This window comes from Globicephala melas, chromosome 1 (genome assembly GCF_963455315.2).
Source record: "Globicephala melas chromosome 1, mGloMel1.2, whole genome shotgun sequence".
NCBI lineage: Eukaryota > Metazoa > Chordata > Mammalia > Artiodactyla > Delphinidae > Globicephala > Globicephala melas.
Genome location: NC_083314.1, coordinates 75,247,509 through 75,272,787, shown reverse-complemented (window position 1 = coordinate 75,272,787; position 25,279 = coordinate 75,247,509). Strand labels below are relative to the sequence as shown.

The 25,279-nt window shown below is 44.6% G+C and overlaps 1 protein-coding gene across 4 annotated transcripts; it reads right to left on the bottom strand.

The window, feature by feature from the left end:
* Positions 1 to 389: 389 nt before the first annotated feature.
* On the bottom strand, positions 390 to 7,414 carry SSR2 (signal sequence receptor subunit 2). Of its 4 annotated transcripts, none has more exons than XM_030842321.2 (6): positions 7,373 to 7,414; positions 6,605 to 6,759; positions 5,825 to 5,923; positions 4,046 to 4,154; positions 2,099 to 2,176; positions 390 to 962 (listed from the first exon to the last, which is right to left on the bottom strand). In XM_030842321.2, the coding sequence occupies exons 2-6, from the start codon at positions 6,757 to 6,759 to the stop codon at positions 852 to 854; spliced, it is 552 nt and encodes a 183-aa protein (XP_030698181.1). In that variant the 5' UTR covers positions 7,373 to 7,414; the 3' UTR covers positions 390 to 851. The 4 variants fall into 4 exon arrangements, with proteins under 4 accessions (XP_030698181.1, XP_060154316.1, XP_030698180.1 ...); XM_060298333.1 differs by having other exon boundaries at positions 7,382 to 7,404; XM_030842320.2 differs by lacking the exon at positions 7,373 to 7,414 and adding an exon at positions 7,299 to 7,369.
* Positions 7,415 to 25,279: the final 17,865 nt, after the last annotated feature.

Below are 25,279 nucleotides of genomic sequence, written 5' to 3'. Positions count from 1 at the left end.
GGAGGAAGGGCTAGAATCAGGCGTAAGAGATAGTTTCTCAAGAACAGTCAGTGAATAAATCACCCCTAGAAGGTCTCCCGGGGCATGAGATCAACTGCAGAACACTTTTCCCCATTCTCTCCTCTACTGTGGAGAGGGGCTCACGGGCAAGGAAGGTTTAGGGGAATATATGGTGACTGATGAGAACAGAGGGAAATAAGGGATGGAAGCAAAGGTGTTCAAAAGGGAGGGTGCGGGGGTGGGATATCTCTGTGGGAACGGAACCTACAATCCCTAGAGCAAGGAGGCAGGAATTCAGCTCACTTGCCCAGGAGCCTGGGAAGTCAGGGCCTGAGTACCAACAGCAACCTGAGCTCATCCAGGTGATGGGAAAACAGACAAGGCAGGGTGGCATTTGTTTTTATTAGAAAACCCCATTTGGTAAGAGCTTCCCTAAGCCAGCAGAGAGACTGGGTAGCCTCCAAGAGTCCCATAGCTTTCATCTTATCTTCCACCCTCTTCTGAGAGGGGAGGGTGGGGGACGGGGTGGTGTCAGGCAGTCTCTGAAGTGCCCCCTCCTGGACCCCTGAGAGAGTTCACATCGCCAGCAATGTACCCCGCGGCACCTCGGTGGTGCACCACAGGGCCCCTAGGCTCAAGGCGGTTGCCAAAGGCTTTCCTGTTTGTATGGCTTCATGATGGAACCAAGGAGGCTCTCAAAGACTCCCAGGTCTGGTCCTTCGCTCTGGTTGAGAGCAGGGCAGGATCAAGGAGGTGGCCAAGGGCTAAGGGAGAAGAGATTGCATTTGAGATACCCTTTGGAGTCTGGAAAGCACCTGTATTCCTTGGGAAGGGAGGACTGGAAGCCCCACTCAGTTCTTCTTGGTTTTGGGGGTGTCATATTTCCTCTTGCTGGAATACCACAACAGCAGGGGGATGCCGATGGAAGGGAGAGTCATGACCCCGAAGGCTGCCCAGTCCAGCTGTGGAAGACAAAGGCCTTGCTTAGAAGTCTGGATTAGGGCACAGGAGGGGACCAGGAAGGAAGGGGTCCAATGAGAAAGGGAGCAGTCCAGCCCAAATTTTAAGCAGAACCTTCGCAGGAAGGTTCCTCTCTGGCTACTCTGGACACAGAATGGCTCGCTAAAGACTAATATATATCTTTTGAGCTATGAAACCAAAGGTCTCACCTGACCCAACCCAATCTGGAAGAGAAGCTTCTCTCTTCCAAACGATCTTTGAGGAGGGAGATGCCCAGGTCTTCCCTAACAGTCAAGCCTCCTGCGACCTAACCCCTGCCCCCACCTCCAGCTCTCTCTTCCATTCCTCTGTCTCACACTCTGCTCTCTGGCCTCACTGAACTACCTGCCATTCCTGGATTGCACCATGCTTTTTCTCACTTCTGAGCTACTCCCTCTTCCTAGGGTGCTTCCCCTTCCTTACCTCCTCTTTAATAAGTTAAACCTCCCTCCTCCAGAAAATCCTCCCCGACTCTCAAAGACCAGGTTAGGTGTTCCTGTTGCATCTCCTCCAGAGCCTTGTGTATGATCTCCACCACAGCACTCTTCCCCCACTGACTTGCGCTGAAGCCTCTATGAGCCCATAAGATCTTTAATGAAAGGGACTGTGTCTTGCGTTGCTTTCTCAAAGCAAAGCACAGAACTGAGCATGTAATTAGGAACCTCATAATTATTCCCTGAATGAATGAATAAATGAGTCTCCTCATTCAGTACTTTAGGCAAATCTTCAGAGAATTCTCCCCTAGACTAGACTACACCAAAGTTCCCATGTAACCTTCCCGATGCTCTGCAACTCTTTTAATCTAAGCAGATATACTTTTAATCCTCGAATTAGACCCAGGACTCCAAGATGGAGCTCTACTTAAGGCTGAGCAGAGAAAAAGGGCAGTTTTTTTTGGTTCTGGCAATTGTGATCTCATTGCCAAAAATCTCTAACCGTGGTTAAATCAGGATATTTGATGGCTGTGTGTATCAGACATCAAAACACAGATATGACAAGAACCAACCAACTAAACATATCTTCTAAGGAAGCCACACGGTCCCAGAACCAAAAGCGTGTTCTACTCCCAGGGGAATGCCAAGAAGACTGTAAAGCTTACAAAATGGGGGGAGAATCTCCTATCAAACTCCCTCTGAGCCAGGATTCCTCCCTGTCCGGGTGCACTGGTAAAGCCAATCTGAAAAGCAGAAAAGAAGGGCATTAAGGCAAGTCTCCAGCTCTTTCTCATCTGGGAAAGGGCAGTTCCAACCAACCCAGTTCTAAGCAATAGATTCTTAGCTCCCAAAGGCCCAAAAAAGCAACAAGATGAGGAAAAGTTTTTGAACTAGAGAGAGCTGGATGATTCTTAGTGTGTTATAAAGATGAGTAAATTAGGAGCCAGGAGACACATGATGAGCATTTACTAAAAAAAGGTAGGACAGGTATGTGGCTGAAATTAAAGCCAAATCCTTCTATCTTAGCCTCAGACTCTGGAAAGAGTTGCTCACCACCACTGGCCCCTCTGCCCATGGCAATCATTTCCCCATTCCTCAAGTGGAAACACTCTTCTGTACCTCACAAGTTGACATGAGGTTCAAGCAAACTAATGAGAAGGATTCTGGAAAGTATAAAGCCCTACCCAAATGTACATTAGTAGTGGAGGGGCTGAGTCTGCCCCACATTCCTTTGTCTTGGAGAGGAGGCCAAGAGTTTGAAGCGCATTGCAAACAACTTTGTTCTAAAGTGGCTGCTGAGCCTTTAATTTTATGTCTTTTAACCCATCAAGGACCAGGTGGAACCAGAGTCTTAGAGGTGGTTCTAAAAGCACACATGATAGAAGATATGAAAACATAACCAAGATTATAAGAATATGGTTCCACATGGTTTATAAAAAAAAAGATAACTCAGAGAGTGCACTGAATGTTTGAGACTCTTGGATTTCTTTTAGCTCTATGGTTGACTCTGTTAAGTCCCTTCCTTACTGTGCACTCACTAAGTAGCCTAAAGCCCATCTGTACTTATAAATTCATGACCCAAGCTTTTTGAGGGCTAGGACAGTACCTTAATCTGCTTGGTATTTCCTAGAGTCTAGCACCTTGCAGGGGGCTCAATAAATGTCTGCTGACCTTTACATCAATCAGTCAAGAGACTGGTTATCGCTGGGTTTCTATTCTATATGGAAAACAGAAAGAAATCTAAGACAAAGTCCCTTGCTTCAAGGAGTTTATAATTAAACTGGGAGATGGGAGTGAGGGAAAGACCTAGATACAGGAAAGAGAACTAATAAAGATGGTCAATAATTAAATGTTCAAGTGGCATAGACTATAAGAGCTCTAGAAGTTTAGATGCAGTCAGTAACTGTTTAGTGAAAGAATGAGCAGGAAAGAGCGATATGAATTGTAAAAGCAGGAGACAAAATCAAGGAGATGCAGCTCAGAGCTAGGTCTTGAGGAGGCTTTGGATAATGAAGCGGAGGAGAGAGAGTACAGAGAGTACTTCAAGCAGAGACCAAAGGCAAAGTGGAAAGAAGGAGCACTGAGAGCGGGGGAGGTGCCACAGGAAGGAGCTTGGTCTAATTAGGACGGAGGGTCTTCGAGGGTAGAGAGAGGAAGGGAGAGGCAGAACACAGTGAGAATGCTGCAGGGTACAGCGAGAAGAGGCAGGAAACTCAGCCTTGCTGCAAGAAGCAGGGGCATTCTAAGCAAGGGAAAGATACAGACACAGCGGAGACCACGAATCATCTGATGGCAGCACAGAAGACAGATGGGAAAGACAATGATGGCAATAAACTGGGCAGCACATGACACTGTACAGATTAAAAGTGAAGCGGAAAGGAATGCTACAGTACTCCCCTCCCATTCATTTCAATTGCTTGATTCTGAGACTTTATAATTTGAAACATACTTCCTTCCTATTTGAAACATACTTCCTTCCTATGATGATATCTCAAGTTTTTGGTCCTTCTTATCTTCCTCAGAATTTAGCACCTGCTCTGGAGATTTTCTACAAGAGTTTTCAAAGGAAGGCAGAGCTGAGCCCCATCCAACTAAGGGTTTGGGTAACTCACCACAACGGGCCCATCCTCCTGGGCCAGATAAGTAATAGTTGCTGAGGTGAAGTTGAAATAACCAGCCTTGAGAGGGCGCAGGACCACCGTGTGGGAAACGTTGCTAGCACTGACGCAAGAGTTAAGGAGGGAAAAAGATGAAGCTACAGTTATAACAAACTTTCAACTTAGGGACTAAACACACCATTCACAAAAAGAGTTGCCAACACATGTAATGATTTCACATCTGCAATATACTGCGAAAATAATAAACACAGGCTTTTTTCCTAAGCCTGAAGTATGTGGTATAATATGATGTCTTTCTAGCCAAGTCTTAAAGGGTCTATGACATACTCAGTATTGAGGTGTTTAAATTAAACTTTTAAAGCAATATAGGTTATGGATGAAAAATTAGTCACTTGGGGTCACAGAAAATCTTTTGCTGCCTAAAACTGCAGGAAGTTCTTGAAAATATAAAACAAAACCCCCCAAAACCCAAAGAGAACACTTACCCTTGCCAGAAAATCTAAATATACTTTAAATCACAGGGAAAAAAAATAATCTAATTCAAAACACTCAGGAGGGCTTCCCTGGTGGCTCAGTGGTTGAGAGTCCGCCTGCCAATGCAGGGGACACGGGTTCGTGCCCCAGTCCGGGAAGATCCCACATGCCGCGGAGCGGCTGGGCCCGTGAGCCATGGCCGCTGAGCCTGCGCGTCCAAAGCCTATGCTCCGCAACAGGAGAGGCCACAACAGTGAGAGGCCCGCGTACCACAAAAAACAAACAAACAAACAAAAAACACTCAGGAAATAACCAGTAGATCCGAATAAGGGATTAATTGAAGAAGAGTCTTTAAACGGTCACCCAGGGGATTTCCCTGGTGGTCCAGTGGTAAAGAATCCACCTTACGATGCAGGGGACGCGAGTTCGATCCCTGGTCAGGGAACTAAGATCCCACGCGCCACAACTACTGAACTCGTGCGCCTCAACTAGAGCCCACGTGCCACTAACTACAGAGCCCAAGTGCCCTGGAGCCTGTGCGCTACAGCTAGAGAAGAGAAAACCCACATGCCACAACTAGAGAGAAGTCCACGCACCACAACGAAGATCCCTTGTGCCACAACTAAGACCCGACGCAGCCAAAAAAAAAAAAGAGTCACCCAGGTCCTCCACCTAGCATCCCACTGAATTTCTTTTTTTTTACATTTATTTATTTTATTTTTGGCTGCGTTGGGTCTTTGTTGCTGTGCGCGGCTTTCTCTATTTGCGGTGAACGGGGGCTACTCTTCCTTGCGTTGCATGGGCTTCTAACTGTGGTGGCTTCTCTTGTTGCGGAGCACAGGCTCTAGGCGTGCGGGCTTCAGTAGCTGTGGCTTGCGGGCTCTAGAGCACAAGCTCAGTAGTTGTGGCGCACGGGCTTAGCTGCTCCACGGCATGTGGGATCTTCCCAGACCAGGGCTCGAACCCGTGTCTCCTGCATTGGCAGGCGGATTCTTAACCACTGAGCCACCAGGGAAGCCCCCCACTGAATTTCTTTTAAAAGCACCTTAAACATCCTCGCCCAGCCACAAACATCTGTCTACATTCTCCCGATACAGAATGTTTTAGAACTTTATGACCTGAACTTCAGGAACCTCCTTCCTCAGGCCCACCCTAAATCATGCTCACACAATTCTCACCAGTCTCTCTTGCCCCATCTTATCCAGAGTGGCGACAAGAATGACCCTGCTGATTTGCTTCAACATTACCGCCCTCCCACCCACCACCACCAGCCTTCATCACCCAGTGTCAAGAGGATACGGAGCAATTCGGTCCCATTTGACATTGAGCATTCCAGAGACAATGCCAAAGTCTTCTGGAGGGAAGGAATCATCAGATAATTCCACATCTAATGCAGCACTAGAAAACGGAGGAAACGAAGAAAGGTTAGCAATGGGTATAAAATTAAAAGGAATCAGCAATCAAATCTGCCTGCCTGTCCTAAAAAATCAGAACTTTAAAAGACATATATGAGTCACAGTTATTTGGGTTTGTTGCACTGAAGAATCCCAGCCAAGGCCTGGATTCTGGGCACCAAAATACTCAAATATCTAGGAAAGAATGGGCCTGAATCCGTTTCTGCCCCAATTTCTTCTCACGTGTGTGTGTGTGTGTGTGTGTGTGTGTGTGTGTAAGGAGGGGAAGAGGAGCAAGATGCATGTGGAAAAGAACATTAAAGGGAATAAAGTGAAAAAAAGACAACAAAAATGCTAATGAAAGAAAGGAAGCTGAAACTAAACCCCTGAGGTAATGAAGGATCATACATTTTCTGCCTTCTCATCTTCCTCTCCCTGTTTCACCACAATTTTTGCTTCTTCCCCACTCTGAAACTCTTCCAGCTCAAAAAGTGGAAGACGGTTTCCTGTAGCTTAGGTAAGAATGTCCTCCTCTTCCAGAAGTAGATCCAGCAGTATATTCATTCACTCATGATATCTGTTGCTGGAAATCTCCCAAAGATAAATCACTGTTGGTCCCTGTTCCCAGCTGGGAAATCTAAGAAACCTGAAAAGGACCCAACCTATAGCTCCAGGGCCTCCTTACCTTGAGCCAACATTGTAGATGTTGTACTGTAAGGTCAGGTCTCGCCCCTCCACGGCATATCTGTTCAGCAGTGATTTGGAGGCCAAAAGCCTGGCTCCTTCCTCTGCTTGAGTGACAGCAAATAGAGCCAACGCCAGGAATGCCTGCAGCCTCATCTTTGGAGAAAAAAGCAAAGTGAGCAGTCAACCCAAGCCTGTAAAACCAGCAAGAGCTTCCTGACAGCCCTTTCTTACAAAGTCTATCAAAACTCTTTTGAGCTTATCAAAGCAGCAGCCCCTTCTACAGAGCAGTCTCTAAGCCACCAGCGCCCTGGGTGCTCCCCAACTGGTGCGATCTTCTGAGAGGACTGCATGTGGCCAGACTCCTTAGGCCGTCGGATTTCGGCCGATCTCGGACCTGCAACAGCCTCTAGCTTTCCTTCACGCAGGAGTCCCCCACGGCTGCTGCCTTCCCGCTGCTCCTCCTTCTCCACCAGCTTCCCTGTGATCCCACGCCGCGCTCGCAGGGTCCTCCCCCACGCCCCTGTATCCCATCCTCCATCCTTCCCCCGGGATCCTATTCGTCCTGGCCCTCCACATCCCTTTCTGGGGCCCTCCGAGAGCTCAGTCCGCTCTGCCCCCTCCCCTCCTCTTGCCAAGACTACACGTCCTCCCGCCGGCATGCCCTCTCTCCTCCCCGCCCTCCCCGAGCTAACACTCAGCCGCTGAGTGTCGTGCGGACGTGAGACTCCCAGGCTCCCGCTGGCACCCCCAGTGCCTCGGAACTCACCGCGCGCACCTTCAAAGCCTTTCGGGGGGGGGCGAGGGGGGGGCACCAAAACCGGAAGAGAGCGTCAGCATCGGAAATACCGGAAGTAAGCTCTGGCCGGAAACTTTGGTGATCTGCCCGATGCCTTCTGGGAGTTGTAGTTCATAGACAAGCCCCACCTTTCCCTTTGTAGTACCCGCCCGCCTCTGGGATGCGACAGCTCCTGGAACAGGCTTGTGTGTGTATCCTCCACGCTCTTCTTTCTTTCTTTCCTGTTCTTTCTTTCACGCTTTTATTATTCTGCAGTCTAGAGTGACTTTTCATGCTGGCTTGCCGTTACTGTAGATGACCAGCACCTGATTAAGTGCTTTGCGGAACTGGCAGACCCAGAGATTAGGGTCATCTATCTAAAGTGTACTGTCGAACTAGGAATTAGAGAAAAGCTATTTCTCTCGAGGCTACTCTTCGTATTCCCAGGCGAGAAATTTTGTCATCTCTTATATCCAATAAGTCACCAAGCCCTGAACTTTCTTTAGAAGCCCTTTAAGGCCCCGCAAAAGGAGATCCTTTCTTCTCCATTCCCACTGTAACCGCTTTAGTTCATACACGTTGCGGTTGCTGTTTTTCACTGCGATGGTCTCGCTTTCTTGGGCCTTTCCCGGCGCATTTCAATCAGCTACCAGAAAAACTTCCCTAAACAGCATTTTGAACAGTAGTCTCTATGTTCAGAGGATGGACTGTGAAGTTAGGCAGTCATGAATTCAAATCTCCCTTCGGTCACTTGCTGTGTAGGTAACCTTAAGGCAAGTGTTACTTCTTTAAAAAATATATATATATATATACACACACACACACACACACACACACACATATATATTTATTTATTTATTTGACTGCGCTGGGTCTTAGATGCAGCAGGCGGGATCTTCATTTCGGCCTGAGGGATCTAGTTCCCTGACAGGGATGGAACCCGGGCCCCCTGCGTTGGGAGTGCAGAGTCTTAACCACTGGACCACGAGGGAAGTCCAAGTGTTACTTCTATAAACTTTGGTTCCCAAATCTGTGAAATGAGATAATTATAGTACTCTCAAAATGCTGGATGATCAAATAGGATAATGTATGTAAAACTCTTACATATTGTCTGGCACATTTGTGTGATCAATAAATGCTAACTATCAATATTGCTATTATCCTATCTCTGCATTGTAGCATTCCATCATTCAGTATGCATTTATTGGGCACCTAATTTGTGCCTAGTACTGTTCTAGGTACTGAGGATACAGTGATGAACAGGACAGATAAGGTTTCTACTTTCTGGGGGCTTAACATTCTTGTGGACTAATACACATCACCTGTATTTGTTTTAGTATCTCCCCCCATTCACCACCTCCCAGGTTAGAGCTCTTTGAGGACAGGTGGTCTGTTTTCTATTGCTTAGTGTCATGCCTGAGCACACAGGACATACTCCAGGAATGAATCATAACAAATTCTCTACACACAACCTTCAGTCTGCTCCTACTTCCTTTGTGTGTGGCTTCCTTCAAATGCCCTGTTGCCTCTCTTTCCTATCCAAATCCAAGCCCTCCTTCAGGGCCCCGCTCTAGTCTCATCCCCGCTGGGAAGCCTTCCTTGGCTTTGCCAGACTGCATTGCTCTTTTACAGCACCACAGATTAGGAATTTCTTTTTTTTCTGATTGTTTCTGATCTGGAAACTCTACTTTCATGATTAGATGCTATTTCTCTAGTATATACTTATCCAAAGTTCCTGCAGCGATGCTGAACACACAGAGGTGCTCAAGAAACACCTGCTGATTGGAAGAATTTTCATCATCTCCGTTTACAGTCTCCCTAATGGAATCTATTCTGACTAGAGGAGAGATTTTGAGAGTCAACTGCTGGGAATTCCCTGGTGGTCCAGTGGTTAGGACTCCACGCTTCCACTGCCAAAGAGAGAGAGAGAGAGAGTCAATTGCTAAGGGAAATGTTTCTGTTGAAAGACTTCCAAAAGAATACAACTTCTTCCTGCCATCCTCAAGAGGACCCCAAACCAAGAGATTGAGTAGAACTTTGTTAGATGTGCAGAGAACTGTGTGCCAGGAACAGAGGCATGCAGAGCTAGGGTGCTTACTGTGCCCCCAGGATGGTGTCACTGGTTTTAGGCCCTATTTCCTGGTGTTTAGGACAGAGCCGAAGCTGCCCACTGACCTCTCTTTTGGGATCTGCAACAAGAGGGCCACCAAGAGAGTGTGTGACCAAGCTGAGAAGGAAGTGGCAAGCTGTTTTCTTGCAAGAAAGGTAAGCACCCAGAAATAGGGCCTTGCTGACAAATCTAGGGGCCTCAGATGGGCCTACGTTAGCTAGAAGTGGTAATGGAGTGAATGTGAACCATGCCAGTTTTCAGGAAACATCCAGAATCAAAGCTGTTACAGTAACTTTGCAACAATAATTTTTTCTCTTTTACATTCATTTGTTTTACTGTGGTAAATATACATAACATGAAATTTTTTTTTTTTTTTTTTTTTTTTTTTTTGCGGTACGCGGGCCTCTGTTGTGGTCTCTCCCGTTGCGGAGCACAGGCTCCGGACGCGCAGGCTCAGCGGCCATGGCTCGCGGGCCCAGCCGCTCCGCGGCATGTGGGATCTTCCCGGACCAGGGCACGAACCCGTGCCCCCTGCATCGGCAGGCGGACTCTCATCCACTGTGCCACCAGGGAAGCCCCATAACATGAAATTTACTATTTTAACCATTTAAAATGTACATTCACATTGTTGTGCAGCCCTCACTACCATCCATCACCAGAACTTTTCATCTTCCCAAACTGAAACTGCATACTCATTAAACACTAACTCCCCTTCCTCCTGTCCCCAGCCCCTGGCAATTACCATTCTACTTTCTGTCTCTGTGAATTTGACTACTCTATATACCCCATGTAAGTGGAATCATACAAAAAATCATTTTTAATTTATATAAATAATACATGCTTATATTCTCATTGTTAAAAAATCAAACAATACTGAAATAGTATAAATGTCAGGATGCAAACTTAGATGTCCAAGAAATGTTAACTTCCTTACTTTTCTACAATCAAACCCAATTTCTGCTTCCAGCCCCTTTTCCATCAGGTAGTAAGGACTTAAATCCCTGTTAATGTAGGGACTACCCAGCCATTTTCCTCCAATGGTGCCTCTAGTTTTCTAGAGGGCTCCCAATGTGCCGGAGGCATTGCGGGGAGGGGATCAGGGACTTCCGGTGCTTGGTCATCAATACTTTTCCTCTCTGGTGTCCACTGAGACATCCGGATCCTGTCTGCTCTTGGGCTGTGAGTTCAGAGTGCAGGTGCATCCCCCTCAGCCTTATCCGAGGCCTTCCCAGGCACAGTGTTCCTCTCTCTCCCTCTTCCTTTCCCTCCCTCTACTTTCCGTGCCTCTCTGGAGCCATAGGGAACTCAGTTGGGCTCTCTCAGGCCCTTCACCTCTTCCTTGCTATTCAGTCACTCCTCAATTCCACAAACCAGGCTGGGACCCGGGATGAGCAGAAATCCTGAAAAGTGTCCCAGACCCCCTACCTGGGCACAATATGCATTTTTGGGAGCAGGCACAAGACTCCTCTTGCTCTTGGATTCACCAACCCATTTGGGTTTTTCCTTTGCCACCCCCTCCAAATCCCAAACTATGTCAAGTCGGAGCCAGCAGAGCCTCAGAGCTCTTCTGAGGGATTTATCCACAGATAACTAAGATCCCCTCTCTCCTGTTCTCTCCTCTTTCTTTTCTTTCTCCCCAGTTTGGTTGAACTCTATCTAGATGAAATCAGTTGGGTGAGGGGATAGAAGTGATGGAAAACTGGCTCTAATGTCTCTAGTATCCTTCAACAAAAATTTACTAATCATTCTCCAAAGTGCCAGACAATGTTCTGGGCCGTAGGGCAAGAGCAGTGGACAAAACAGACAAAAACTCTGCCTGTCTCTCAAAACACACAGAATGCCATGCCTATCTTTCTAGTGAGGCACTGTCCCATAGAACTTTCGGTGAAAATGGAAATGTTCTATAATAGCTCCACTGTCCAATATGTTAGCCGCCAGCCACATGTGGTTATTGAGCACTTGAAATGTGACTGGTCAGACTGAAGAACTAAAATTTTTAGCTTTATTTCATTTTAACTAATTTCAAGTTAAGTTTGAATAGCTGCACGTGGTTAGTGGATTGGATAGCACAGCTCTTACATATCCTGACACCTCTCTGGCCTTTGGCTTTGAATTCCAAAAGGCCAGGGTTTTGATACTCAGCAAACCTTTTCTCTGCTTTCTTCTGAAACAACACTTCTCCCCATCACTGGGAGAACTCACGGTCTGAGGTACAGCATATTGGACAGCTCCCAGCGAGTCCCCAGATCTCGACTGATTCCACTGACTGCCTGAACCCAGGGAAGACATCTTCCCTGTGGTAGATACTTCTGGGTGTACAAAGCACAGAGTGCTCCCCTTCCTGCCCTCCCCCTTACTCCCAGTCTTCCAACTCATTAAGGGGGAAGGAAGCTGCACCTCCTTTGGAGGGCTAAAGAGAGCCAATAGGAGAGTGTGGTACGAAGGACTCCTGTGTCTCCCTTAGCCCCTTCACCTTTTTGTCCTGCCAACCACACCCTCATCTCTAGGAATGAGGAGCTATTTTAGCATAAGAGCACATCATCCCTGTGTTCTGAGAGACGGTCTCTATGAGCAAGAGAGTGGCTTGTTGGATGGTTGGTTGGTTTGCAGATGCCACACTCTGAAGAAGACATGGCTTGATTCACTGTGAGGCCCCCAGGAAGCAGTCAGAAATAGCAATCCCCCCACGTTACCACAGAAAGAAGCAATGGAAAGAAGTAGGGCCTGGGACTTCCCTGGTGGAGCAGTGGTTAAGAATTCACCTGCCAATGCAGGGATCACGGGTTCGATCCCTGGTCTGGGAAGATCCCACATGCCGCGGAGCAACTAAGCCTGTGCACCACAACTACTGAGCCCGTGAGCCACAACTACTGAAGCCTGCGCGCCTAGAGCCCGTGCTCCGCAGCAAGAGAAGCCACCGCAATGAGAAGCCCGCGCACCTCAAGGAAGAATAGCCCCCACTCACCGCAACTAGAGAAAGCCCGTGCGCAGCAACGAAGACCCAATGCGGCCAAAATAAATTCATTAATTAATTAAAAAAAAACTTAGGGCTTTCCTGGTGGCACAGTGGTTGAGAGTCTGCCTGCCGATGCAGGGCACACAGGTTCGTGCCCCAGTCCGGGAAGATCCCACATGCCGCAGAGCGGCTGGGCCCGTGAGCCATGGCCGCTGAGCCTGCACTTCCGGAGCCTGTGCTCCGCAACGGGAGAGGCCACAACAGTGAGAGGCCCACACACTGCAAAAAAAAAGACAAACTTAAAAATAAAATGTCACTTAAAAAAAAAAAAAAGACGTAGGGCCTCAGTGGAAGAACTGAAAGTAAATAAAGAAAGGAAAAAAAGGACTTCCAAATATCTGCTCCAGGCTGACTTTAGAAGGCAACATTGGGGGAAAAGTGAATCCATACATGTCCCACCTCTCAGGCCAGGAGTCTATGTGTGCTAATGACCAACTACTAATGGGTCTGTTTTCTTTCAGATAATAAACTGTGCCCACCCATTCATCCTTCCAGACACCAGGGCATGACTGGCAGTATTGGCGAGCTCCTGCTCTCTGCTCCCACTCAGCTACTGCACCCACCATGCTTTCGTAAGGTGAGTTGTCACCAAGTCTGTTCCCTCGCTGGATGGTGAGCATCTAGAGGGCAGGGACACACCTTGAGTTTGTTGAGTGGCTACGCTGTAGATAGTTATTGAACAGAACTGAGTGATGGTGGGGAAAGAAAAGCAGTGCAACTGACCACGCAATAGTTAGGTTTGGCTAGAAATGGAGGAGAGGTGGGAAAAGAAGGCCAGGTTACAGAGCCGAGAACATTGTCTAGCATATGCCCCACGCGCAATTTTTTATTCTGAAAAACTTGAAACCTATAGAAACTTGAAAGATTGGCTCAATTAACACCTGTATGCCTTTCACTTAGATTTACCAGCTGCTAACCTTTTGTTCATTTACTTTATCTCTCTATATATAAACTAATATATGTGTGTACACAGACACACACACACACACACACACACTACACATTCACTTATACATTTTTTGGAACCATTCAAGCATCAGTTGCACATCATGATACTCCATCCCTGTGTACGTCAGCATGTATCTCCCAAGAACAGGAACATTCTCTTCTGTAACCCCAATAACATTGTCACACCCAGGAAGTTTGACACATAAAATACTATTTTCAGATAGAATCCATATGCAATTTTTGCCAAAATGCCCTTTAAGACTTAAAAAAAAAAAAATCTAGGATCCTAGGGCTTCCCTGGTGGCGCAGTGGTTGAGAGTCCGCCTGCCGATGCAGGGGACACGGGTTCGTGCCCCGGTCCGGGAAGATCCCACATGCCGCAGAGCGGCTGGGCCCGTGAGCCATGGCCGCTGAGCCTGCACTTCCGGAGCCTGTGCTCCGCAACGGGAGAGGCCACAGCAGTGAGAGGCCCACGTACCGCAAAAAAAAAAAAAAAAAAAAAAATCTAGGATCCTATCAATGATCATACATTGCAGCATTGCCTTTGATGAGTGCTGCCAATTCAACGAAATGAGTTTCTCCCAGAGAGAGTGTGGAGAGGAAAAAAAATGCGTGGAGGATATAGCCTTGGTTACTACCTCCCCAGACTGAGGGGACGGGAGGAGAAAGGGAAGAGAAGGCTCAGACAGAGCTCAGTCTCTTGAAACAGACACTGAAGTGTCCCTTCTAAGTCTTTGGATCCCTGGAATATCTCAGACAGACCTGGCTACCCAAAGTTGGTTATGGACTTCTGTCTGCTTCATGCCAAATTTCTCTCCAGCACATGTGGATTCCTAGGTGGATTCTGGAATCTGTATCTGCCATGTCTAGGTGCCCTTTGGGGTTTTGTCCCATTTTTTAGAATTTGGTCACAGTGTCTCTTTTTAAGCCCAGTCTTCTTATTCTGATCACTGGTGGGGGCCAGGGGAGGGAGATGAGCAGATCCAGCCTCCTCTTACTGAAAAGTGAAGGAGAAGGAGTTACTCCTTCCAGAAAAAAATGCCAACAGTAATAGTAGTCACAGCTTACATCTACTGAGTACTTACTACATGCCACTTGTAAGAATTTATATCTCATTTAAACCTCATTAGAACCCGGTAAGCTCAATACTATTATTGTCCCCATTTTTCAGATGAAGAAACAGAGACATGAGCAAGTTAAGTAACTCTCCCAGGATCACATAAGTGGGAAGCAGAGATGCTAGAGTTTGAGCTCAGTTTGTCTGACTCAAGATCTCACACAGAGAACTGCCTCCCAGTTAGCTACCCCATTTTTATGAGTCCTCCAAGGTATCCTTTCAACATTCACATGCTGTTAAACACACATGATATGTGAACTTATTTGCTTGTTTACACACAATAAACTGTACATAAAGTGTACAATTTGATGTTTTGACATATATTTATACTCATGAAACCATCACCTACAATCAAGATAATAAATATATCCATCACCCCCAAATATGAACAATCAGGATTTCTAGAATAGATAAATTGGAGGGTTATTACTTGACTTCTAAAATGAGTCTTTATTTAACCAAAGTATTTGCATTAGGATCCTTTTAAAATAATGAGCTCTCTTCTAACGCATTCAGAATACACCTGCATATCCTTTGCTGACACTGATTTGTAACTTCTCTTTGGTAATTTTTTTTAAAATAAATTTATTTATTTATTTTTGGCTGTGTTGGGTCTTCGTTGCTGCGCATGGGCTTTCTCTAGTTGTGGCGAGCGGGGGCTACTCTTCGTCGTGGTGCCCGGGCTTCTCATTGCGGTGGCTTCTCTTGTTGTGGAGCACGGGCTCTAGGCATGCGGGCTTCAGTAGTTGTGGCACGTGGGCTTCAGTAGTTGTGGCACATGGGCTCAGTAGTTGTGGCTCGCGGGCTCTAGAGCGCAGGCTCAGTAGTTGTGCACGGGCTTAGTTGCTCCGCGGCATATGGGATCTTCCCAGACCAGGGCTCGAACCCGTGTCCCCTGCATTGGCAGGCGGATTCTTAACCACTGCACCACCAGGGAAGCCTGAGAAAGAGTCTTGATGTAACTCATGAGGGAGGCTTCAAGGCCTAATCTTCCAGGTTTCAACTCCAGATTTGTCTCATTTCCTTCTTCGTAACCCTTAGCTCTGTACAGCAAAGCTTTTGAGCTTGTAGCAAACAAAAAGACTGGAACGAAAACTGCCCAGAGGGAACTTAGAAGTCATTTTTAAGATTGTGATCGTTCCCGGCAACAAAGTTTAAGGCTAGCTCCCTAATTTATATTGCTATCTCACTTTTCCTTCCTCAGCTTGAGCAAAGGAGAAGAGGAACCCTTACCCTCCAGAGCCTCCCCAAGCCCACCCTCCTTGCCCACATACACACTAATCATTCAGAAGGAATCTTAGAAATCAGGAAACCTGTCTTAGGGCAGGTTCCCTAGAAGCTGAGCCTGAGATGGAGGTTCTTGTGTGAAGATTTTATTGAGAGAATGCTCTCAGGAGAAGGAAAGGGAGTGAGGGAAGCAGGATAGGGCAGGGGAAGAAAGCTAAGCAGGGTTGTTAACAGTTAAGTCCGCCTCTGCCTGATCCCAAGGAACTCTGAAGCCTGAGTTACATCACAAAATTGGTTGCACTTTTGAGGCAAGAGGTTGGCCTTTTGTAAGCCCATATCAAGTCAATCACTGCGGGCTGCCCTAGGTTCTCCAGTGAAGCAGCCTCCCTATTGAATGAGGGCAATTCTCCGGTGAAGGGGCTGTTTAGCTGTTAGCAATCAACCCCACCGTAGCTGGGAATGGGTGTGTGGCCCCATAAAGGGAATCTGGGCAGGGCAACTCTATAATTCATTGAGATTCATGTATTTCCTAGTATATATTTAATTTTTGTAAATGTCTCAGATGTGCTTGAAAAGTGTATTCCAGTAAAGTGCATAAAAGTTAACATAAAAATGGGGGAGAAAGGACGGCTCTTCCTTGCAGAAGAACTGCAACAAACACATGTAGAAGAAATGCAGGAGATAGAAAACCACTATTAAAACACCAGAGTCATAATTGTTGGGGCAAGACCCGACCATGGAGGGTGAAATTAGTGGGTGAAAATCTGAGGAGAAACAGGATACTTGCACAGTCTCAAAGTATCTCCTTCAAGATATTTATTAATTACATAGGTAAAAATAATAACTTTACAGGGGGAAACCCAGCAGACCCCATACCCTTTTAACTAAGTTATCAAGGTTAACGTTACCATTAATAAGACACAGTGACATTGTATATCCCTGATATGTTGTGCTGAGAAGGCACTCATGTCAAAATGCACAACCTCCCTTTAAGCATAAGAAATATCAGACAAACCCAAATTGAGGGATATTGTACAAAATGATTGACCAGTACTCTTCAAAATTGCCAAGGCTTGAACAGACTTGTGGTTGCTCTGCGGGGGGGGCGTGGTGGTGAGGGAGGGATGGAGTGGGAGTTTGGGGTTAGCAGATGCAAACTATTATATATAGAATGGATAAACAACAAGATCCTACTGTATAGCACAGGGAACTCTATTCAATATCCTGTGATAAACCATAATGGAAAAGAGTATGAAAAAGAATATATATATATATGTATAACTGAATCACTCTGCTGTACAGCAGAAACTAACACAACATTGTAAATCAACCGTACTTCAATCAAATAAATTTTAATTAATTAAAAATAAAAACATTCACCAAGGGGGACTTCCCTGGTGGTGCAGTGGTTAAGAATCCGCTTGCCAATGCAGGGGACACAGGTTCGATCCCTGGTCCGGGAAGATCCCACATGCCATGGAGCAACTAAGCCCGTGCACCACAACTACTGAGCCTGCGCACCACAACTACTGAGCCCGCGCACCACAACTACTGAGCCCGCGCACCACAACTACTGAAGCCCAGGCACCTAGAGCCTGTGCTCCACAACAAGAGAAGCCACCGCAATGAGAAGCTGTGGAAGGGTAGCCCTCGCTCTCTGCAACTAGAGAAAGCCTGTGCACAACAAGGAAGACCCAATGCAGCCAAAAAATAAATGAAATTGAAAAAATATATTTACCAACAAAAAAGGCTGTAAAAGACTTTGGAAAGATTGAGGAACTGTCACATATTAAAGGAGACTAAGGAGACATGACAATTAAATGCAATGTGGGATTCTGGATTGGATCCTGGAACAGAAAAAAGGCCATTAATAGACAAAGTGGTAAAATTCAAATAAAGTCTGTAGTATAGCTCATGTTATCGTACCAATGTTAATTCGTTTTGATAATTGTACTGTGGTTATGCAAGATACTAACAATAGGATAAACTGGGTGCAGAACACATGGGAACTGTTCTATTTTTGCAAGTTTTCTGTAAGTGCAAAATTATTTCAAAACAAAACATTAAATAAATAAATGCTCACTCTAAGAAATTACAGTAGCCACTGCTCAGGTCAAGAAATGAACATTATCAGTACCCCTGAATTATCCCACATGTCCTTCTTCCGAATCACAACTTCTTTCTTCTCATACAGGTAACTGCTATGGTGACTGTTACGGTAATTACTTCCTTGCTTTGCATTACAGATTTTCCTTCCAGGCAACCATCCTTAAAAAGTAAAGTTTAATGTTGCCTGTTTTGGAGTTTTATATACATGAAATCATAGACCATATATTCGTTTGTGTTTCCCTGTTTGCTTTGTTGTATTTATTTTTTATTTCATTAATTAAATTTATTGCGGTAAAATATACAACATAAAATTCACCATCTTAACCTTTACGCGGGCCTCTCACTGTTGTGGCCCCTCCCGTTGCGGAGCACAGGCTCCGGACGCGCAGGCTCAGTGGCCATGGCTCATGGGTCCGGGATCTTCCCGGACCGGGGCACGAACCCGTGTCCCCTGCATCGGCAGGCGGACTCTCAACCACTGCACCACCAGGGAAGCCCATCTTCACTAATTTTAAGTGCACAGTTTAGCAGTATTGAATACATTCACATTGTTGTACAACCATCACTACCCCCATTTCCAGAACCCTTTTCATCTTGTAAAACTGAAACTCTATACTCATTAAATAATAACTCTCCGTTTTCCTCTCCCTTCAGCCCCTGGCAACCACCATTATACTTTAGGTCTTTATGAGTTTGACTGCTCTAAGTACCTCATACAATCATACAGTATTTGTCTTTTCTTGTGACTGGTTTATTTCACAGCATAATATCTTCAAGTTTCATCCATGCTGTAGCATATTGCATAATTTCCTTCCTTTTTAAGGCTGAATAATATTCCATTGTATGTATATACAACATTTTGCATATCCATTCATCCATCAGTGGACATTTGGGTTACTTCCGCGTTTTAGCTATTGTGAATAATGCTGCTATGAACATAGGTGTACGAGTATCTCTTTATGACCCTGCTTTCAATTCTTTTGGGTATATACCCAGAAGTAGAATTGCTGGATCATAGTGGTAATTCTATTTTTAATTTTTTGACAAACCACCACCATACTCTTTTCCATAGCAGCTGTACCAGTTCAAATTCCCACCAACAGTGCACAGAGTTCCAATTTCTCCACATCTTTGCCAACACTTGTTGTTTTCTGTTTTTTTTTTGTTTTTGTTTTATAGTAGCCATCCTAATGGGTGTGAGGTGGTATCTCACTGTAGTTTTACTTTGCATTTCCCTAATAATTAGTCATCTTATCACGTGTTTATTAGCCATCTGTATTATCCTCTTTTGAGAAATGTCAATTCAAGTCCTTTGCCCATTTTTGAATTGGGTTGTATGTTTCATTGTTGTTGAGTTTTAGGAGTTTTCTATATATTCTCTATATATTTCTATATATTCTATATCCCTCATCAGATATATGATTTGTTGTGGTTTTTATTTCATTAATTTTTTTATAATAGTATACAACCTCATGAGTTAGTGGTGAGATTTTTTTTAATATTTATTATTTATTTATTTTTCCTGTACTGGGTTTCAGTTGTGGCACACGGGATCTTTAGTTGCAGCATGTGGACTCTTAGTTGCGGCATGCACAAGGGATCTAGTTCTCCGACCAGGGATCGATCCTGAGCCCCCTGCTTTGGGAGCGTGGAGCCTTACCCACTGGACCACCTATTTCATTGATTTTTGCTCTTCTCTTTATTTTTCTATCCTACATTCTTTGGGTTTATTTTGCTATTCTTTTTTTTAACTTTCTGAGCTGGTTGCTTAACCCATTACTTTTCAAACTTTCTTCTTTTCCAATATATGCATTTAAGGCTACAAAATTTTCTCCACATACTGGTTTAACTGCCTCCCATCAGTTTTTACAGGTAATTTTTTATTATTTAGTTTTTAAATATTTTATAATTTACATTGTTATTTCTTTTTTGACCCATGGTTTACTTATTAGTATAGATCCTTATTTCCAAAAATCTTGGGGTCTAGAAAACTGCATTATGATTAGAGGTCATACTTTGTATTATTTCTGTCCTTTAAAATTCATTGAAAATTGCTCTCTTTTTTCCAGCATATATTTAATGTTTGTAGATGTTCCATGTATGCTTGAAAAATATATATATATATTCTATACTTTATTGGATGCAGCATTATATGTACTGTTTTTCACTGAAACTAAGATGCACCCAATATTTTTTGCTATGGTTGCCTTTAAAAAGTACCACAAACGAGGTGGCTTAAACAATAGGAATTTATTGTCTCACAATTCTGGAGGTTAGAAGTATGAGACCAAGGTGTTGGCAGGGTTGGTGCCTTCCGAGGGCTGGAGGAAGAATATGTTCCATGCTTCTTCCCTAGCATCTGGTGGTTTGCTGGTAATTTTTGGTGTTCCTTTGCTTCTACAGACATCACCCTGCCTTCATCTTCAAACGATGTTCTTCCTGTTTGCCTGTCTCTGTCCAAAAGTCCCCCTTTTTTTTTTTTAATTTATTTTTAACTTTGGCTGCGTTGGGTCTTCGTTGCTGCGTGCAGGCTCTCTCTAGTTGCAGAGAGTGGGGGCTCCTCTTGTTGTGGAGCACAGGCTCTAGGCGCGCGCAGGCTTTAGTTGTGGCATGTGAGCTCAGTAGCTGTGAGCTCGTGGGCTGCAGAGCGCAGGCTCAGTAGTTGTGGCCCACGGGCTTAGCTGCTCTGCAGCATGTGGGATCCTCCCGGACCAGGGCTCGAACCCGTGTCCCCTGCATTGGCAGGCGGACTCCCAACCACTGTGCCACCAGGGAAGTCCGAAAAGTCCCGTTTTTTAAAAGGGACAAGTCTAATTGGGTTAGGGCCCACCCTACTCCAGTATAACCTCATCTTAATTAATTTCATCTGCAATGACCCTCTTTCCACATAAGGTTACATTCTAAGGTACTGAGAGTTAGGACTTTAACATATGAATTTTTGAGGGACACAATCCAACCTATAACACACTGTTACTTTACTTACTATCAGAAAGTTTTAACATGCTGCCAATTAAACTATGACTCAATACCAGGAAACCAATAGATTAAAAAACAAAACAAAACTTCCTTTCAGAGTTGTTAAAATGTGAAAAAATCTGTATCTTAGAATGAATTAACATCGATATTTTTTCCCTGCCTATTCTATCAATTACAGAGAGGTATATTCAAATCTACAATTGAGGGTTTTTCTAATTCTCTTCAAAGTGCTCTCAATTTTTTTCTTTTTATATATTGAGGCCATGTTATTAGATGCATAAATATTTAGGATTATTATATTTTCTGGTGAATTTTACCTTTTATCATTATGAATTAACTCTTCTTCTCTTAAAAATTTTATTTATTTTTTATTTTTATTTATGGCTGTGTTGGGTCTTTGTGCTGCGCGCAGGCTTTCTCTAGTTGCGGTGAGTGGGGGATACTGTTCGTTGTGGTGCGCAGGCTTCTCACTGCAGTGGCTTCTCTTGTTGCGGAGCATGGGCTCTAGGTGCGCAGGCTTCAGTAGTTGTGGCACGCAGCCTCAGTAGTTGTGGCACGCGAGCTCTAGAGTGCAGGCTCAGTAGTTGCGGCGCATGGGCTTCCTTGCTCTGCGGTATGTGGGATCTTCCTGGACCAGGGCTCGAACCCGTGTCCCCTGCAGTGGCAGGCAGATTCTTAACCACTGCGCCACCAGGGAAGCCCAACTCTTTATCTCTTTTTTTTTTTTTTTGTGGTATGCGGGCCTCTCACTGTTGTGGTCTCTCCCGTTGCTCAGCACAGGCTCTGGACGCGCAGGCTCAGCAGCCATGGCTCACGGGCCCAGCCGCTCCGCGGCATGTGGGATCTTCCCGGACCGGGGCACGAACCCGTGTCCCCTGCATCGGCAGGCGGACTCTCAACCACTGTGCCACCAGGGAAGCCCCCAACTCTTTATCTCTTAGTGTTAATTTCTGCCTGAAATTCTAGCTGGTCTATTATTAATATAGCTATCCTAGTTTTCTTCTGGTTTGTGTTTGTACAGTTTATCTTTTTCCAAACTTTTACTTTCAATCTTTCTGTTTTCTTATGTTCTGTAAATGTCTTATTGTCAGCATACTGTTAGGCTGTTGCCCTCACCCCCAGCTCCACCCACTGGGGAATTCAGAATGTTTCACTTAAAAGGGAGTGATTAAAACTAGTCCCTTGCCATGCTTCTCTGGGACACCAGCTTCTCTTTGAGGCTGGGCCATAACCCTCCTCCCCCATCACTCTGCAGACAGGGCTATGACCCAGGAGGTGGCAAGGTCTCTGGGACCAAAAAGCACAAAGCAGCTGGCCTGTGACCCACCCACCATGGCCCCTGTGAGTGCCCCTGGGGTGTCTTGACCCCTGCTCAGGCTCAGGGAAGGCTCAGTGCCTCACCTCCTTCCAGAGGTGGGCCACCAGTGGGCCCAGGGCCTCCTGGATTTGGCTTCTGGGTCCCCAGTAGATGTAGGGTGGGGTGTGGATTGGGCTGTCCTGCAGGCTCACATCAGAGCCTCCATTTGCAAGATCTTCAGAGCCTTGTAGTTAGATTTTTATTTTATTGATCCAGGCTTACAATCTTTGACTTTTTTTTTTTAATAAATTTTATTTATTTATTTTTTGGCTATGTTGCGTCTTCAGTGCTGCGTACCCTGCTTATGTACAGTTTCTTTTGCCTTTAGTCTTATAGATTCCACTAATTTCCAAGTTACTTAGGTAATAACTTACCACCCATCCTTCAGTGAAGTTATTCCGTGAATTTGTAGTATAGTTAGATTCTCTGGTTACATTCATTTCATCCTGGGATCCCCTGACTTCCCTTTTTTTTTTTGGCCTCACCATGCGGCATGTGGAACATCCCCGACCAGAGATTGAACCCAAGCCCCCTGCAGTGGAAGCTCGGAGTCTTAAGCCCTGGACCACCAGGGAAGTCCTATATGGTTTTTTTTAGTTTGCATATATTAATGTTTACTCTTTGTGTAGTAAAGTTCTATGGGTTTTGGCAAATGCATATTGTTGGGTATCCAACATTACAGGATCAAAAAGAATAGTCTCACCATCCTAGAAAATCTCTTGTACTTCTTGACATGTTTGGGTTTTTTTTTCCCCTTGTCTTGTTTTTGAAAGCTAATTTTTATCTTATTTTCCCCCGTATTAGTTTGGTAGTTATACATTGTTTTTCTGTTTAGTGGTTTAGCAAAACATTCATCCTTGCCTTCCCAACGCCTAACATTAACTGACACTTTACTTTCTACCAGCACAATGCAAAGACCTTAGTATACTCCAACTCCATTTACCACTGCCTTTCTGACTCCTATGCTGGTGTGTGACACACTTTAATTCCTTGTCTATACATTTTAACACCATGAGACTTTATCATCTTTGTTTTACAGTCAATGTTTATTTAGATTTACATACATATTTACCACTTTCATTGTTCTTCCTTTTATTTATTTTTTCCTTTTTATTATGACTGAAGATTAATTACCCTTTGGAATTTCCCTTAATGTGAGACTGCTGGTGGTGGGCTGTTTTTGTCTGAAAATATTTTTATTTTACTTTCATTTTTGAAAGATATTTTCACTGGGCAGCTACCTTCTTTAAGCATAGGGAAGATGGCATTCCCTCCTCTGTCTTCCAGTTTTGCTGTTGAGATGTAAGTAGTAGTCTGTTGCTCCTTTGAGGATAAACTATCTTTATTCCTTAGGTGCTTTAAAATATTTTCTTTTTGCTTTTGCCTTTTTGCAGAGTGCAAGTTTAATTCATTGGGCTTCCTGAATCTGTGACTTGATGGTTTTCATCAGTTATAGATAATTCTGACACTATTTCTTCAGATTGCTTTTTCCCCTTTCTCTCTTCTCCTTGGACTCCAATTAAGCATAATTTAGCCCAACTTACTGTCTCTTCTGTATTTTCCATCCTCTTATTTTTCCAAGGTTCATTCTGTTTCTATAATTGACCAATTCTCTCCTTAGCTATGTCTGATCTGCTATTAAACCCATCTATTGAGACCTTAATTTCATTCATTTTATTTTTCTAGCTAAAATTTCTATTTGGTCCTTTTCCAGTTGTGCTATGTCTGTTTGTGTTGTTTCAGGTCCCTGCTGAAATTTCCAAGCCTCGCTTTTATCTTCTTGAAATACTAAGCAGTTGTTTTCATTTCTGTATAACTCCAATATACGGAACTGTCTATTTGTTGTCTCTCATTTCCTTGTTTTTGGTCTATCATTTGCTTGCTTTCGTTTTCATTGCCTTATTTCTTCAAGAGCTCGACTAATTGACTAATTCTTATTGTGGCTGATGTTATATTTGAAAAATTATTAATTATAATACTTTTGAGGTCTAGATTGTTGTTAAGTTCCTTGAGATTTCTGCTTGCTTCTACCAAGTATCTGGAGATGCTAGCAATCTGGGATCATCTTATTCCAAGTTTGAGACTTGAGAATTTCTGGACCACCCAGAATGTTGGGACACTAGGCTGCAGAATATGAGGACTGGTTTACTTCTGATTCATCCTTAGGGGTTCCTAGTCCAAGTGGATCTTTACCAGCATCGCTATCTTTAGCTGTCCCCAGATTCCAATGTTTTGTTCCTCTAGCTCCTAATCCTTCAAGGCCCTCAAAACCACAGCTTAGCCTCTCAGCAGCCTTTTCCCAACTGGAAAAGCCCCCTGGGCAAAGGCAGCCTTTAGGGCCTTCTTTTCTCTCTGGATTCCCGGCCAATCTTGTTAACCCTTTGATTTTTTGATAGTTTTCATATTTAAAATTTCTGAGAGTGCTGGTCTGAAACATCCAGCCTACCACTATCAGAAGTGGAACCTCCCACTCGCTTTATTCTGATATCACAGAGCTCTAATCCATAACCTCACTACACAAAAGATAAAACCGAATACATATGAAAAGACTTCCTTAAATTCACATATTTAGTGGTAGAGCTAGGTTTAGCCTCAGAGCTCAAGACTAATAACTGTTAAACTCCACTTGCATTAGGTCTGGATACAAGGGTTTCTCTTGTTTTGACCTTTTTCCCTGGGGTAAGGAGAGGGCAGTCTTGCCAAAAGATCAGAGGATGGAAGTAAGGACTTAGCCATATTCCCGGCACCTTTCATACATTCTTCTCCCAGCCCTGACCTATGGGGGAGCAGGGGTGGGATCTGATAACTTATGGTCTGGCGATGGGGAGTAGAAGAAAGCAATCCTTCCCATTCCTAAACTACAGATTATAGATATCCCCACGATCAGTTATCCCTTTATCTTCGATGTTTCTGAACACCTGTGGTAACCGAACCCAACTTCAAATTCCTCTAGATCCCACTTTACAAAAGTCCTCTAAAACCAAGAAGTTGTCTTCAGCCAGCCTCCTCTCCCCCAGAAAACAAACACCAAGACACCC

What these genes read in the sequence shown, in the direction of transcription:
- SSR2 (XM_030842321.2), bottom strand. Translation starts at nt 6,759, where the DNA reads ATGAGGCTGCAGGCATTCCTGGCGTTGGCTCTATTTGCTGTCACTCAA. An exon ending in ATCTACAATGTTGGCTCAAG is followed by an intron (nt 5,924 to 6,604) that starts GTAAGGAGGCCC and finishes TCCGTTTTCTAG; the next exon opens with TGCTGCATTAGATGTGGAAT. An exon ending in AGGAGGATGGGCCCGTTGTG is followed by an intron (nt 2,177 to 4,045) that starts GTGAGTTACCCA and finishes TCTGCTTTTCAG; the next exon opens with ATTGGCTTTACCAGTGCACC.